Source organism: Hyperolius riggenbachi, chromosome 6 (genome assembly GCF_040937935.1).
Source record: "Hyperolius riggenbachi isolate aHypRig1 chromosome 6, aHypRig1.pri, whole genome shotgun sequence".
In the NCBI taxonomy this organism is placed as follows: Eukaryota; Metazoa; Chordata; class Amphibia; order Anura; family Hyperoliidae; genus Hyperolius; species Hyperolius riggenbachi.
The window spans coordinates 33,288,316-33,302,424 of record NC_090651.1 but is presented as its reverse complement, the minus strand read 5'-3'; the positions used below and the strand labels follow the sequence as shown (position 1 = coordinate 33,302,424).

Here is a 14,109-nt window from a genome sequence, read left to right as displayed (position 1 = left end):
GATGGGGCTGGAGGAAGCCCCAGGTATGTATAAATCTTTTGATTTACACGAGCTCTGAGTCCCTTTAACGCCAAAATATCAATGTGTGTGACTCCTATTTGCATCTTTAAACTATTGTAGGTCATATTATTGAGGTTGAATTTTGCATAATCATAATTTCACATCAAAATTTGCAATAATGATGCAAAATCATGCTGCAAAATTTCTGGCAAATTCGTCATTAATTTCATGTTTAACTGTAATGATTGAGATAGAAGGGAGAAGAGGTGGCTGGCACTCGATGCTGGTTACCATCCAGCAGTCTGTCCCCTGGGATCGTGATGTGCTCCAACAATAGCAAATTGATAGGCAAAGTAGATGCAGAAAGCGTTGGGCACCAGGACGTCTGCTACCAGTGACATTTATTTGGACAGATACAGGTACAAGGTTATGCAATGGGAGGAATACGTCTACCTATCCCTTCCATTGCATAACCTTGTACCTGTATCTGTCCAAATACATTTCACTGGTAGCAAGACGTCCTGGTGCCCAGCGCTTTCTGCATCTACTTTGTGTATTAACTGTAATTATGTTTTGTAATTTCTCGATTACGCGTAATAATGCCAAAATGCAAAATGTGATTCTTGTGAGTCAAAGTTGAATTCCTAATTTTGCCTAACATGCATAATTTATAAGTGAATTTCACGTAAGCTAAACTATCACGCTACGATCGCCAATAGTCATTTGGAGCAATGCTGTGAGTTGTGTTGTTTCTAATAACGGTGACAATGATGTACACACTAACAACGTCAGAATTCATTTTGTGTCTTGTGTTCCTGCTATGAACAGTTCCACGGCGATGGGAAAGATATGGACCTCATTATGCGCTATGCGGAGCAGTATCCCTACGCCTACCCACTGTGGCTGGGAAATTTCTTCGCATCGCTGACCATCTGTCACCCCGATTACGCCAAGGCCATCCTCTCCAGGCAGGGTAAGGTTTGACTATTTACTTTAGTTACACTTTAAAGGATACCCGAGGTGACATGTGACATGATGGGATAGACATGTGTATGTACAGTGCCAAGCACGCAAATAACTAGGCTTTGTTCCTTTTTTCCTTTCTCTGCCTGAAAGAGTTAAATATCAGGTATGTAAGTGGCTGACTCAGTCCTGACTCAGACAGGAAGTGACTACAGCGTGACCCTCACTGATAAGAAATTCCAACTATAAAACACTTTCCTAGCAGAAAATGGCTTCTGAGAGCAGGAAAGAGATTAAAAAAAGGGTCAATATTTCATAGATTTTAGCTCTGGCATATTCAATGAATGTGTCATTGAGCAAAAACAATTAAACAGTTAAAACTTAAAAAGTAGATTTAAATATAAAATAAAACTGTGGAATATCTTAAAAAGAGAAGGAAGATGGATCCAATTGTTTATTTCATTCGTTTATTTTTGCCTCGGGTGTCCTGTAAAGCTGTTTGCTGACAACTGCACTTTTTATTTCTCTGGCAGATCCAAAAGATAATTTTGGCTACTACTTCATTACTCCATGGATTGGTAAGTAACAAAAAAAATACTACAATAAATATGAATCTGTCATTAGTCTTTCTCAGCTATGGTCGTAATCAGCAAAATAACAATTTCGCAAAATTTCGCGTACATTTTCGCAATTACGTCTATACAGTACGTAATTACGATTTGCAAACTAAATTGATTTCGTAGTCATTCGTAATTTCACATAAAAATATGCGTAATTTTCTTGACATTTTGCGTAATTTTGTGCCGACTTTGGAGGTTAATAGCAAAGCGCCCATACATGCTACTGACTACCCATGTTAAAGGGAATAGTGGGTACAAGTGGAAAAGAGAATTTTCCAAAAATACCATATAGTTTTTTAGAAAATCGATTTAAAAAATACAAAGAAAAATGGTTTTTAAAGGGGCACTATGTTGAAAAATTTAAAATTTTTTGCAAACATAAACAAATAAGAAGTCGTTGTTTCCAGAGTAAAATGAGCCATAAATTACTTTTCTCCTATGTTGCTGTCACTTATAGTAGGTAGTAGAAATCTGACGAAAGCGAAAGGTTTTGGACTAGTCCATCTCTTCATGTGGGGATTCTCAGGGATTTATTTATTTTCAAAAGCACTTAGTGAATAGCAGTTGCTCTGTCCAACTGGCAAAAAACTGTGTAGCGAGCAGGGAGGCTGGCCAGCATCATTGTTTAAATTCTTTTTAGGTAATATCTTTATAAAGAGTAAAAGCCTTACTGAGAATCCCCTATGAAGAGATGGACTAGGCCAAAACCTGTCACTTCTGTCAGATTTCCACTACCTACTGTAAGTGACAGCAACATAAGAGAAAAGTAATTTATGGCTCATTTTACTCTGGGAGAAATGTACTTCTTATTTGTCTAGGTTTGCACATATTTTAAATTTTTCAATTTTTCGCTATAGTGCCCCTTTAAACTTTGAAAAAATGACAGTTTAAAAACCATTTTTCTTTGCATTTTTAAAATCGATTTTCTCAAAAACTAAAAGGTCTTTTTAAAAATTATTATTTTTTGACTTGTACCCACTATTCTACTTAACATATGCAGCAATTTTGGTAGCAATAGCATGTATGGAGATTTTTGTATTAACCTCCAAAGTCGGCACAAAATTATGCAAAATTGCGTGAAAAATTGCGCGAAATTATGAAATACTACTATTACATACGAAATCAATTACGATTTTCCCTGAAATTTCGCATTACAATTACAATGCGAAAATGCAAATTTTGATACAAAATTTTGCATATGCGAAATTTCGGTCCATCACTGACTCTATCTCAATTCCCATTGTACAACTTCCCCTGTTATCCATTATAATTCATGGTTAATGGCTGCCATCTTGTCTTTTTTCCTCATGACCCTCTTTACATGCTTTACTTAGGTAAGGGGCTGCTGGTGTTGTCGGGTCCGAAGTGGTTCCAGCACCGCCGGCTGCTGACTCCGGGGTTCCACTATGATGTCCTGAAGCTGTATGTCAAGCTGATGTCTGACTGTGCCAACGTCATGCTGGTAATCACACTATGAAACTCCACTGGTTTCTTTGAACCTCTTTGTGAGTGACAGTTATGAAGATTTCGAGTACAAGCTCTTTTGAGCCAGCCGGCAGTGGGTGTGGGCTTCCCCAGGGCATGAAACCTAAGTGGACACAGGTCTTCAACCGGGTACCCTGCAAGGGATGATGGGACAGCACCCATCATGGACTGTTTTGCTGCTGAGTGGCCACCAGGTTTTGGGATTGCCCCATCAGGGATCAAGAAGAACAGGAGGTTCAGCAATGTGGAGTAGTTCAGGCTGAAGGGGATGCAGAATCGATAAAGAAAGATGAAATCAGAGCTGGTGGCAAACTGGTGAAGTTGGGGTCAGGGCAGACAGACACTATCATATGGGCAACTGACCCAGTTCTCCAAACCAGCTGCCGGACCCTCCCAGGTCACCCTCCAACTTAACTGTGCTCCCTGGAGCTCCTGCAATGTCTTTAACAGAGTAGTGTCTGTCCAGGCAGGTGCACTACTCTGTCAGTAAATGGCTTCGGGCTCTCCAACTTTATCTTCACAGGGGCGCTTCTATTACGTAACAACATGCAGTGGGTCACAGAGAAGATGTAGCTAGTGGTGGATGAAGTCAGAAAGCCGGAGCTATGAATTGACAGAGGAGCGCACTTGCCAGAACAGGCGAGACAATACTCTGCCAATACTCTTTGCAGGGGCCACAGCAAGCACAGTTAAGTTGGGGTGTGATCTGGAGATCTGGAGGGACCTGGCAGTAGGCTCTGGCACCCGGGAGGGGGGGGGGGATAATTTGGCTGCAGCAAAAGGTCTCTAATGCTGCTTTTCGGTCAAAGTTGGGAGGGGGGGGGGGCGGCTTCCTGGTAGTGTTTCTATTGCCATCTTGTAGAAATATAAACACATGTAAAGAAAGAAATAACTAACAGTTTAAAAACAATTACAGTAATAGTTTCCTTAAAGGGATACTTAAGTTAAAAAAAATGATTTTTACTCACCTGGGGCATCCCTCAGCCCCCTGAAGCTGTATGGTGCCCTCGCAGTCTCGCTCCGATCCTCCTGTCCCCGCCGGCGGCTACTTCCAGGTTCGGCGACAGCCGCCGACAGGCTGGGAACGCGAGTGATTCTCCGCGTTCCCAGCCGCTATATCACCCTCTATGCTGCTATAGCGTATAACATATACAAGTATCTCTTTAAAGTGGTCTAACACCCAACATTTCAACTTTGCTTTAAAAGATTGCTTACAGCTTAGAAACTATTATGCCAGATTATTTTTTTTTAGCAGAAATTCATTGAATGGATTAAACATGACATTTTAGTGTTGCATTTAGCTAGAAATCCTCCTCTGTGCTGAGGTTTAGATACAAATGTATCTATTTACAATGTAAATAAACAAACACCTCTCTGAGAGAGCACAGAGGGCTTCCCAGACAGGCTTTTCAGAGGTCTGTTTGTATTCCAAACAAAGATACATTTGTAACTAAACCTCAGCACCGATGCGGATTTCTAACTAAGTGCAAAACTAAAATGTCATGTTTAACCCATTCAGTGAATTTCTGCTTAAAAAAAAATCTGGCATAATAGTTTCTAAGCTGTAAGCAAAGTTGTAATGCTGGGTGTTAGAACGCTTTAAGGACTAAGCTTTTTTAATATTCCTGTCACAAGAGTATATTATTTTAGCAAATAAGTACTTGTAAGTATGGAATACGAAAAAAACACAAATTAGAAAAATACACCATTATTTCCAAATAATATATCTTTGCCATACATTGTACTAGGAACATAATTTAAATGCTGTGATAGCCGGGACTAATTAGCAAATAAAATGAGTTTGTTTTTTACGTATATTGTAGTAGTATTGTTTATTTAAAACTTAAGGGTATGGAATTGGAGAAATTGTGTCGTTTTTCATTTTTTCCCTATAAAATGCGTAGAAACTAAAGCAATTACTGAAAACAAGTATCACCCACAAAAAGCCTATTTGTAGCGAAAACCCCCCTCAAGATATTGATCATTCTGGTGTGAGAAACAGTGATAAAGTTATGGCCAAATGAATGGGAGGAGCGCAGATGGGATAAAATGGCTCTTGGCGGTATGGGTTAAATAGCTTGTGGGGTGAAGTGGTTAATTAACCTGGGGGGGTGGGGCGCAATGTTACTTGGTCAGGAGGATAACTAGCAGAGTCAAGGTCACAAGCAAGAAAGCCCATCTCAGACCTTCCAGGAGATAGTCAGATCAGACATGAATATCTGGATAAGCGTGTTTGTCATTTCTGCCTTCTTTTTCATAGACTCTAATTATTTCAGGACAAGTGGGAGCAGATGGTCTCAGATAAGAAGCCTCTGGAGATGTTCCAATATGTCAGCCTGATGACGCTGGACACTATCATGAAATGTGCCTTCAGCTATGAGAGCAACTGCCAGAATAACAGGTCTGTCCAAGCATTAAACTCTTAGCTTCTAATACTTAATATTCTAACAAATGCAATGATGCAAGTACATGTACCCCCCCCCCCCCCTTTCAGCCCACCAACAGAGCTCTCTGTTGGTGGGCTATGATTACTCCCAGCATGTTTATTTTTTATTATATTTATTTCTTTTTTTTCTAATAAATTTGACAATTTTTTATTTATTTTTATTTAAGGCCCGCCAGCCAATCACCGTGATCAGCTGTCATAGGCATCAGCCCCCAAGACTTTACACCGATCGGCGTTAGGCCGTCCTGGGGCTGCCGCGCTGGCCACGCCCATTGGCGTGACGCGGTCAGCATCAGGTTAAAGAGGCACTGTAGTGACATTTAGTGGAATGCAGTAAATTATTCAGGATACCCAATTTTACATTCATGTTCTGGTTTCAGCATCAGCACCACTTCCTAGATCTATATAATACATATATTAATATGTAGTCCCTCACTCCCAGCGATGCGTAGCCTAGATAGCCATGCGGAATCCCCGCCAGGGCCGGATTTCTGGAAAGGAAACAAAGGCCATGGCCTTCGGTACTGAAAAAGCAGAAGGGTAGAAGGGCGGCAGGACTTATAAGAGGACAGACGTCAAAATAAATCATTTCTCCTGCTCCGGCAAGCTGCCCTGCTTTGCTGCACACACAATCTGAATTCCAGAGCTCTGTGCATCTTCCTTACTTCCTGGTGTGCGATGAGACACTAGTGCTATGTCCTGGTGATCCAGGAACAGAACATACAAGCTTCAGACTAGTACCCGGGTTGTAGAGGAGAATTTCTGATCCAGTAAAGTTTTCATTTACTGAAATGTACTTAAAGGGAACCTTAAAGTGAACCTTAAGTGTCCCAAAAAAAATGAGTTTTACTCACCTGGGGCTTACCTCAGCCCCCTGCAGCTGATCGGTGCCCACGACGAGTCGCTCTGATGCTCCGGGTCCCGCTGGCGGCCACTTCCGGTTTCGCCATCAGGACCCGTCAGGCTGGGGAACGCGGCTGATACTACGCGTTCCCAGCCAAAATAGCACCCCTATGCGGCCATATGTCCGCATACGGGTGCCTATGCGGACATATGGCCGCATAGGGGTGCTATTTTGGCTGGGAACGCGTAGTATCAGCCGCGTTCCCCAGCCTGACGGGTCCTGACGGCGAAACCGGAAGTGGCCGCCAGCGGGACCCGGAGCATCAGAGCGACTCGTCGTGGGCACCGATCAGCTGCAGGGGGCTGAGGTAAGCCCCAGGTGAGTAAAACTCATTTTTTTTGGGACACTTAAGGTTCACTTTAACTGAACGGGGCGTAAAGAGTTTCACTTACCTGGGGCTATTACCAGCCCCCTGCAGCAGTCCAGTGCCCTCGGAGCCGCTCTGGAATCCTCCGGACCCCCGCTGTCACTTAGTTTTGTTTTTGACGACTCACCAGTCGGCCGGCCGCCATGCGTATTATTGGACGCATTCCCTACTGCAATTAGCGCTGTTGCAGACCGCAACACGTACAAAAATATGCGTTGCCACATTCCGCATGCGTAGATATGCGGCAACGCGTATCTTTGTACGCGTTGCGGTCCGCAACAGTGCTAATTGCAGTAGGGAATGCGTCCAATAATACGAATGGCGGCCGGCCGACTGGTGAGTCGTCAAAAACGAAACTAAGTGACAGCGGGGGTCCGGAGGATTCCAGAGCGGCTCCGAGGGCACAGGAATGCTGAAGGGGACTGGTAATAGCCCCAGGTAAGTGAAACTCTTTAACCCCCCCCCGTTCAGTTAAGGTTCCCTTTAAAGGGAACCAGAGATGGTGATATGAAAAAGAAGTTATACATACCTGGGGCTTCCTCCAGCCCCATACGCGCTGATCGATCCCACGCCGCCATCCAGCGCTGCCCGCAATTACGAGAACGCGCTCTCGTCGCTGACGTCATTGGAGCTGGGCTACGCAGGAGAAGTGCGCCCTCTATGTATCTCTCCATACACTCCTGCAGAGATACGCTTAGACTGGCTCCGACTGACAGAACAGAGGGGAGCCGGTTCTTGTAGCTGCGGGCAGCGCTGGATGGCGGCGTGGCATCGATCAACGCGTATGGGGCTGGAGGAAGCCCCAGGTATGTATAACTTCTTTTTCTCCTTCAGCTATGGTTCCCTTTAAGAGCCTTGGGAGCTAGAAAGTACAAACCCGGTCCTGATCCCCCACCTTGTGCATTCTAGGGGACCAGATATATTTTGTACTGGCTTCGGAATTGTCAGGAGCAAGTGAGCTGCACCTGACAGGACTGTTGCTACCTGTGATAAATTTCAGAATAAACACTGACTGTCATCTATAAATGAATATTGTTAAAAAAAAAAAAAGTTCAATTCTATTTATTACATTATTTTCAGCGGAGTTCCTCTTTAGGTTCTGTAACATTTTTGACAGTGGTTCATGCGCCTTTATCTGTATTTTCTTATCTTTTCCTCAGTGAAAACGCCTACATCAAGGCGGTGTATGACCTCAGCTACATAGTGGACTTCAGATTCATATTTCTTCCTTATCACAATGACATCATCTTCCACCTGAGTCCTCATGGATTCCGCTTCAGGAGAGCTCTGAGCACAGCCCATAAGCACACAGGTCAGAAACAGCCCCTCAGCACACAGGTCAGACACAGCCCCTCAGCACACAGGTCAGAAACAGCCCCTCAGCACACAGGTCAGACACAGCCCCTCAGCACACAGGTCAGAAACAGCCCCTCAGCACACAGGTCAGACACAGCCCCTCAGCACACAGGTCAGACACAGCCCCTCAGCACACAGGTCAGACACAGCCCCTCAGCACACAGGTCAGACACAGCCCCTCAGCACACAGGTCAGAAACAGCCCCTCAGCACACAGGTCAGAAACAGCCCCTCAGCACACAGGTCAGACACAGCCCCTCAGCACACAGGTCAGACACAGCCGCTCAGCACACAGGTCAGACACAGCCCCTCAGCACACAGGTCTGACACAGCTCCTCAGCACACAGGTCAGACACAGCCCCTCAGCACACAGGTCAGACACAGCCCCTCAGCACACAGGTCTGACACAGCCCCTTAGCACACAGGTCTGACACAGCCCCTCAGCACACAGGTCAGACACAGCCCCTCAGCACACAGGTCAGACACATCCCCTCAGCACACAGGTCAGACACATCCCCTCAGCACACAGGTCAGACACATCCCCTCAGCACACAGGTCAGACACAGCCGCTCAGCACACAGGTCAGAAACAGCCCCTCAGCACACAGGTCAGAAACAGCCCCTCAGCACACAGGTCAGACACAGCACATAGGTCAGAAACAGCCCCTCAGCACACAGGTCAGAAACAGCCCCTCAGCACACAGGTCAGAAACAGCCCCTCAGCACACAGGTCAGACACAGCCCCTCAGCACACAGGTCTGACACAGCCGCTCAGCACACAGGTCAGACACAGCCGCTCAGCACACAGGTCAGACACTGCCCCTCAGCACACAGGTCAGACACGGCCGCTCAGCACACAGGTCAGACACATCCCCTCAGCACACAGGTCAGACACATCCCCTCAGCACACAGGTCAGACACAGCCGCTCAGCACACAGGTCAGAAACAGCCCCTCAGCACACAGGTCAGAAACAGCCCCTCAGCACACAGGTCAGACACAGCACATAGGTCAGAAACAGCCCCTCAGCACACAGGTCTGACACAGCCCCTCAGCACACAGGTCTGACACAGCCCCTCAACACACAGGTCTGACACAGGCCCTCAGCACAAAGGTCAGAAACAGCCCCTCAGCACACAGGTCTGACACAGCCCCTCAGCACACAGGTCAGACACAGCCCCTCAGCACACAGGTCAGACACAGCCCCTCAGCACACAGGTCAGACACTGCCCCTCAGCACACAGGTCAGACACAGCCCCTCAGCACACAGGTCAGACACTGCCCCTCAGCACACAGGTCAGACACGGCCGCTCAGCACACAGGTCAGACACAGCCCCTCAGCACACAGGTCAGAAACGGCCCCTCAGCACCCAGGTCAGAAATAGCCCCTCAGCACTCAGGTCAGAAACAGCCCCTCAGCACACAGGTCAGAAACAGCCCCTCAGCACACAGGTCAGACACAGCACATAGGTCAGAAACAGCCCCTCAGCACACAGGTCAGAAACAGCCCCTCAGCACACAGGTCAGACACAGCCCCTCAGCACACAGGTCTGACACAGCCGCTCAGCACACAGGTCAGACACAGCCGCTCAGCACACAGGTCAGACACTGCCCCTCAGCACACAGGTCAGACACGGCCGCTCAGCACACAGGTCAGACACATCCCCTCAGCACACAGGTCAGACACATCCCCTCAGCACACAGGTCAGACACAGCCGCTCAGCACACAGGTCAGAAACAGCCCCTCAGCACACAGGTCAGAAACAGCCCCTCAGCACACAGGTCAGACACAGCACATAGGTCAGAAACAGCCCCTCAGCACACAGGTCAGAAACAGCCCCTCAGCACACAGGTCAGACACTGCCCCTCAGCACACAGGTCAGACACAGCCCCTCAGCACACAGGTCAGACACTGCCCCTCAGCACACAGGTCAGACACGGCCGCTCAGCACACAGGTCAGACACGGCCCCTCAGCAAACAGGTCAGAAACGGCCCCTCAGCACCCAGGTCAGAAACAGCCCCTCAGCACTCAGGTCAGAAACAGCCCCTCAGCACACAGGTCAGAAACAGCCCCTCAGCACACAGGTCAGACACAGCCCCTCAGCACACAGGTCAGACACAGCCCCTCAGCACACAGGTCAGACACAGCCCCTCAGCACACAGGTCAGACACAGCCCCTCAGCACACAGGTCAGACACAGCCCCTCAGCACACAGGTCAGACACAGCCCCTCAGCACACAGGTCAGACCCAGCCCCTCAGCACACAGGTCAGACCCAGCCCCTCAGCACACAGGTCAGACACAGCCCCTCAGCACACAGGTCAGAAACAGCCCCTCAGCACACAGGTCAGAAACAGCCCCTCAGCACACAGGTCAGAAACAGCCCCTCAGCACACAGGTCAGACACAGCCCCTCAGCACACAGGTCAGACACAGCCCCTCAGCACACAGGTCAGACACAGCCCCTCAGCACACAGGTCTGACACAGCCCCTCAGCACACAGGTCTGACACAGCCCCTCAACACACAGGTCTGACACAGGCCCTCAGCACAAAGGTCAGAAACAGCCCCTCAGCACACAGGTCTGACACAGCCTCTCAGCACAAAGGTCAGACACAGCCCCTCAGCACACAGGTCAGACACAGCCCCTCAGCACACAGGTCAGACACTGCCCCTCAGCACACAGGTCAGACACAGCCCCTCAGCACACAGGTCAGACACAGCCCCTCAGCACACAGGTCAGACACGGCCGCTCAGCACACAGGTCAGACACGGCCCCTCAGCACACAGGTCAGAAACGGCCCCTCAGCACCCAGGTCAGAAATAGCCCCTCAGCACTCAGGTCAGAAACAGCCCCTCAGCACACAGGTCAGAAACAGCCCCTCAGCACACAGGTCAGACACAGCACATAGGTCAGAAACAGCCCCTCAGCACACAGGTCAGAAACAGCCCCTCAGCACACAGGTCAGACACAGCCCCTCAGCACACAGGTCTGACACAGCCGCTCAGCACACAGGTCAGACACAGCCGCTCAGCACACAGGTCAGACACTGCCCCTCAGCACACAGGTCAGACACGGCCGCTCAGCACACAGGTCAGACACATCCCCTCAGCACACAGGTCAGACACATCCCCTCAGCACACAGGTCAGACACAGCCGCTCAGCACACAGGTCAGAAACAGCCCCTCAGCACACAGGTCAGAAACAGCCCCTCAGCACACAGGTCAGACACAGCACATAGGTCAGAAACAGCCCCTCAGCACACAGGTCAGAAACAGCCCCTCAGCACACAGGTCAGACACAGCCCCTCAGCACACAGGTCTGACACAGCCGCTCAGCACACAGGTCAGACACAGCCGCTCAGCACACAGGTCAGACACAGCCCCTCAGCACACAGGTCAGACACTGCCCCTCAGCACACAGGTCAGACACAGCCCCTCAGCACACAGGTCAGAAACAGCCCCTCAGCACACAGGTCTGACACAGCCCCTCTGCACACAGGTCTGACACAGCCCCTCAGCACACAGGTCAGACACAGCCCCTCAGCACACAGGTCAGACACAGCCCCTCAGCACACAGGTCAGAAACAGCCCATCAGCACACAGGTCTGACACAGCACACAGGTCAGAAACAGCCCATCAGCACGCAGGTCTGACACAGCACACAGGTCAGAAACAGCCCCACAGCACACAGGTCAGAAACAGCCCCTCAGCACACAGGTCAGAAACAGCCCCTCAGCACACAGGTCAGAAACAGCCCCTCAGCACACAGGTCAGAAACAGCCCCTCAGCACACAGGTCAGACACAGCCCCTCAGCACACAGGTCAGACACATCCCCTCAGCACACAGGTCAGACACAGCCGCTCAGCACACAGGTCAGACACAGCCGCTCAGCACACAGGTCAGAAACAGCCCCTCAGCACACAGGTCAGACACAGCACATAGGTCAGAAACAGCCCCTCAGCACACAGGTCAGAAACAGCCCCTCAGCACACAGGTCAGACACAGCCCCTCAGCACACAGGTCTGACACAGCCGCTCAGCACACAGGTCAGACACGGCCCCTCAGCACACAGGTCAGACACGGCCCCTCAGCACACAGGTCAGAAACAGCCCCTCAGCACACAGGTCTGACACAGCCCCTCTGCACACAGGTCTGACACAGCCCCTCAGCACACAGGTCAGACACAGCCCCTCAGCACACAGGTCAGACACAGCCCCTCAGCACACAGGTCAGACACAGCCCCTCAGCACACAGGTCAGAAACAGCCCATCAGCACACAGGTCTGACACAGCACACAGGTCAGAAACAGCCCATCAGCACGCAGGTCTGACACAGCACACAGGTCAGAAACAGCCCCACAGCACACAGGTCAGAAACAGCCCCTCAGCACACAGGTCAGAAACAGCCCCTCAGCACACAGGTCAGAAACAGCCCCTCAGCACACAGGTCAGAAACAGCCCCTCAGCACACAGGTCAGAAACAGCCCCTCAGCACACAGGTCAGACACAGCCCCTCAGCACACAGGTCAGACACAGCCCCTCAGCACACAGGTCAGACACAGCCCCTCAGCACACAGGTCTGACACAGCCCCTCAGCACACAGGTCTGACACAGCCCCTCAGCACACAGGTCTGACACAGGCCCTCAGCACAATGGTCAGAAACAGCCCCTCAGCACACAGGTCTGACACAGCCCCTCAGCACACAGGTCAGACACAGCCCCTCAGCACACAGGTCAGACACAGCCCCTCAGCACACAGGTCAGACACTGCCCCTCAGCACACAGGTCAGACACAGCCCCTCAGCACACAGGTCAGACACTGCCCCTCAGCACACAGGTCAGACACGGCCGCTCAGCACACAGGTCAGACACGGCCCCTCAGCAAACAGGTCAGAAACGGCCCCTCAGCACCCAGGTCAGAAACAGCCCCTCAGCACTCAGGTCAGAAACAGCCCCTCAGCACACAGGTCAGAAACAGCCCCTCAGCACACAGGTCAGACACAGCCCCTCAGCACACAGGTCAGACACAGCCCCTCAGCACACAGGTCAGACACAGCCCCTCAGCACACAGGTCAGACACAGCCCCTCAGCACACAGGTCAGACACAGCCCCTCAGCACACAGGTCAGACACAGCCCCTCAGCACACAGGTCAGACCCAGCCCCTCAGCACACAGGTCAGACCCAGCCCCTCAGCACACAGGTCAGACACAGCCCCTCAGCACACAGGTCAGAAACAGCCCCTCAGCACACAGGTCAGAAACAGCCCCTCAGCACACAGGTCAGAAACAGCCCCTCAGCACACAGGTCAGACACAGCCCCTCAACACACAGGTCTGACACAGGCCCTCAGCACAAAGGTCAGAAACAGCCCCTCAGCACACAGGTCTGACACAGCCCCTCAGCACACAGGTCAGACACAGCCCCTCAGCACACAGGTCAGACACAGCCCCTCAGCACACAGGTCAGACACTGCCCCTCAGCACACAGGTCAGACACAGCCACTCAGCACACAGGTCAGACACTGCCCCTCAGCACACAGGTCAGACACGGCCGCTCAGCACACAGGTCAGACACGGCCCCTCAGCACACAGGTCAGAAACGGCCCCTCAGCACCCAGGTCAGAAACAGCCCCTCAGCACTCAGGTCAGAAACAGCCCCTCAGCACACAGGTCAGAAACAGCCCCTCAGCACACAGGTCAGACACAGCCCCTCAGCACACAGGTCAGACACAGCCCCTCAGCACACAGGTCAGACACAGCCCCTCAGCACACAGGTCAGACACAGCCCCTCAGCACACAGGTCAGACACAGCCCCTCAGCACACAGGTCAGACACAGCCCCTCAGCACACAGGTCAGACCCAGCCCCTCAGCACACAGGTCAGACCCAGCCCCTCAGCACACAGGTCAGACACAGCCCCTCAGCACACAGGTCAGACACAGCCCCTCAGCACACAGGTCAGACACAGCCCCT

General features: G+C 50.4%; 1 protein-coding gene across 1 annotated transcript in view; it reads left to right on the top strand.

Annotated features, from left to right (window-relative positions):
- LOC137520765 (cytochrome P450 4B1-like) overlaps positions 1-14,109 on the top strand; it is a 64,523-nt gene that overhangs the window by 7,388 nt on the left and 43,026 nt on the right. Inside the window, exons 2-6 of the mRNA XM_068239101.1 lie at positions 829-973; positions 1,497-1,541; positions 2,918-3,045; positions 5,345-5,469; positions 7,946-8,097. Of these exons, the coding sequence (XP_068095202.1) occupies positions 829-973; positions 1,497-1,541; positions 2,918-3,045; positions 5,345-5,469; positions 7,946-8,097 (595 nt within the window). The remainder of the gene's footprint in view (positions 1-828; positions 974-1,496; positions 1,542-2,917; positions 3,046-5,344; positions 5,470-7,945; positions 8,098-14,109) is intronic.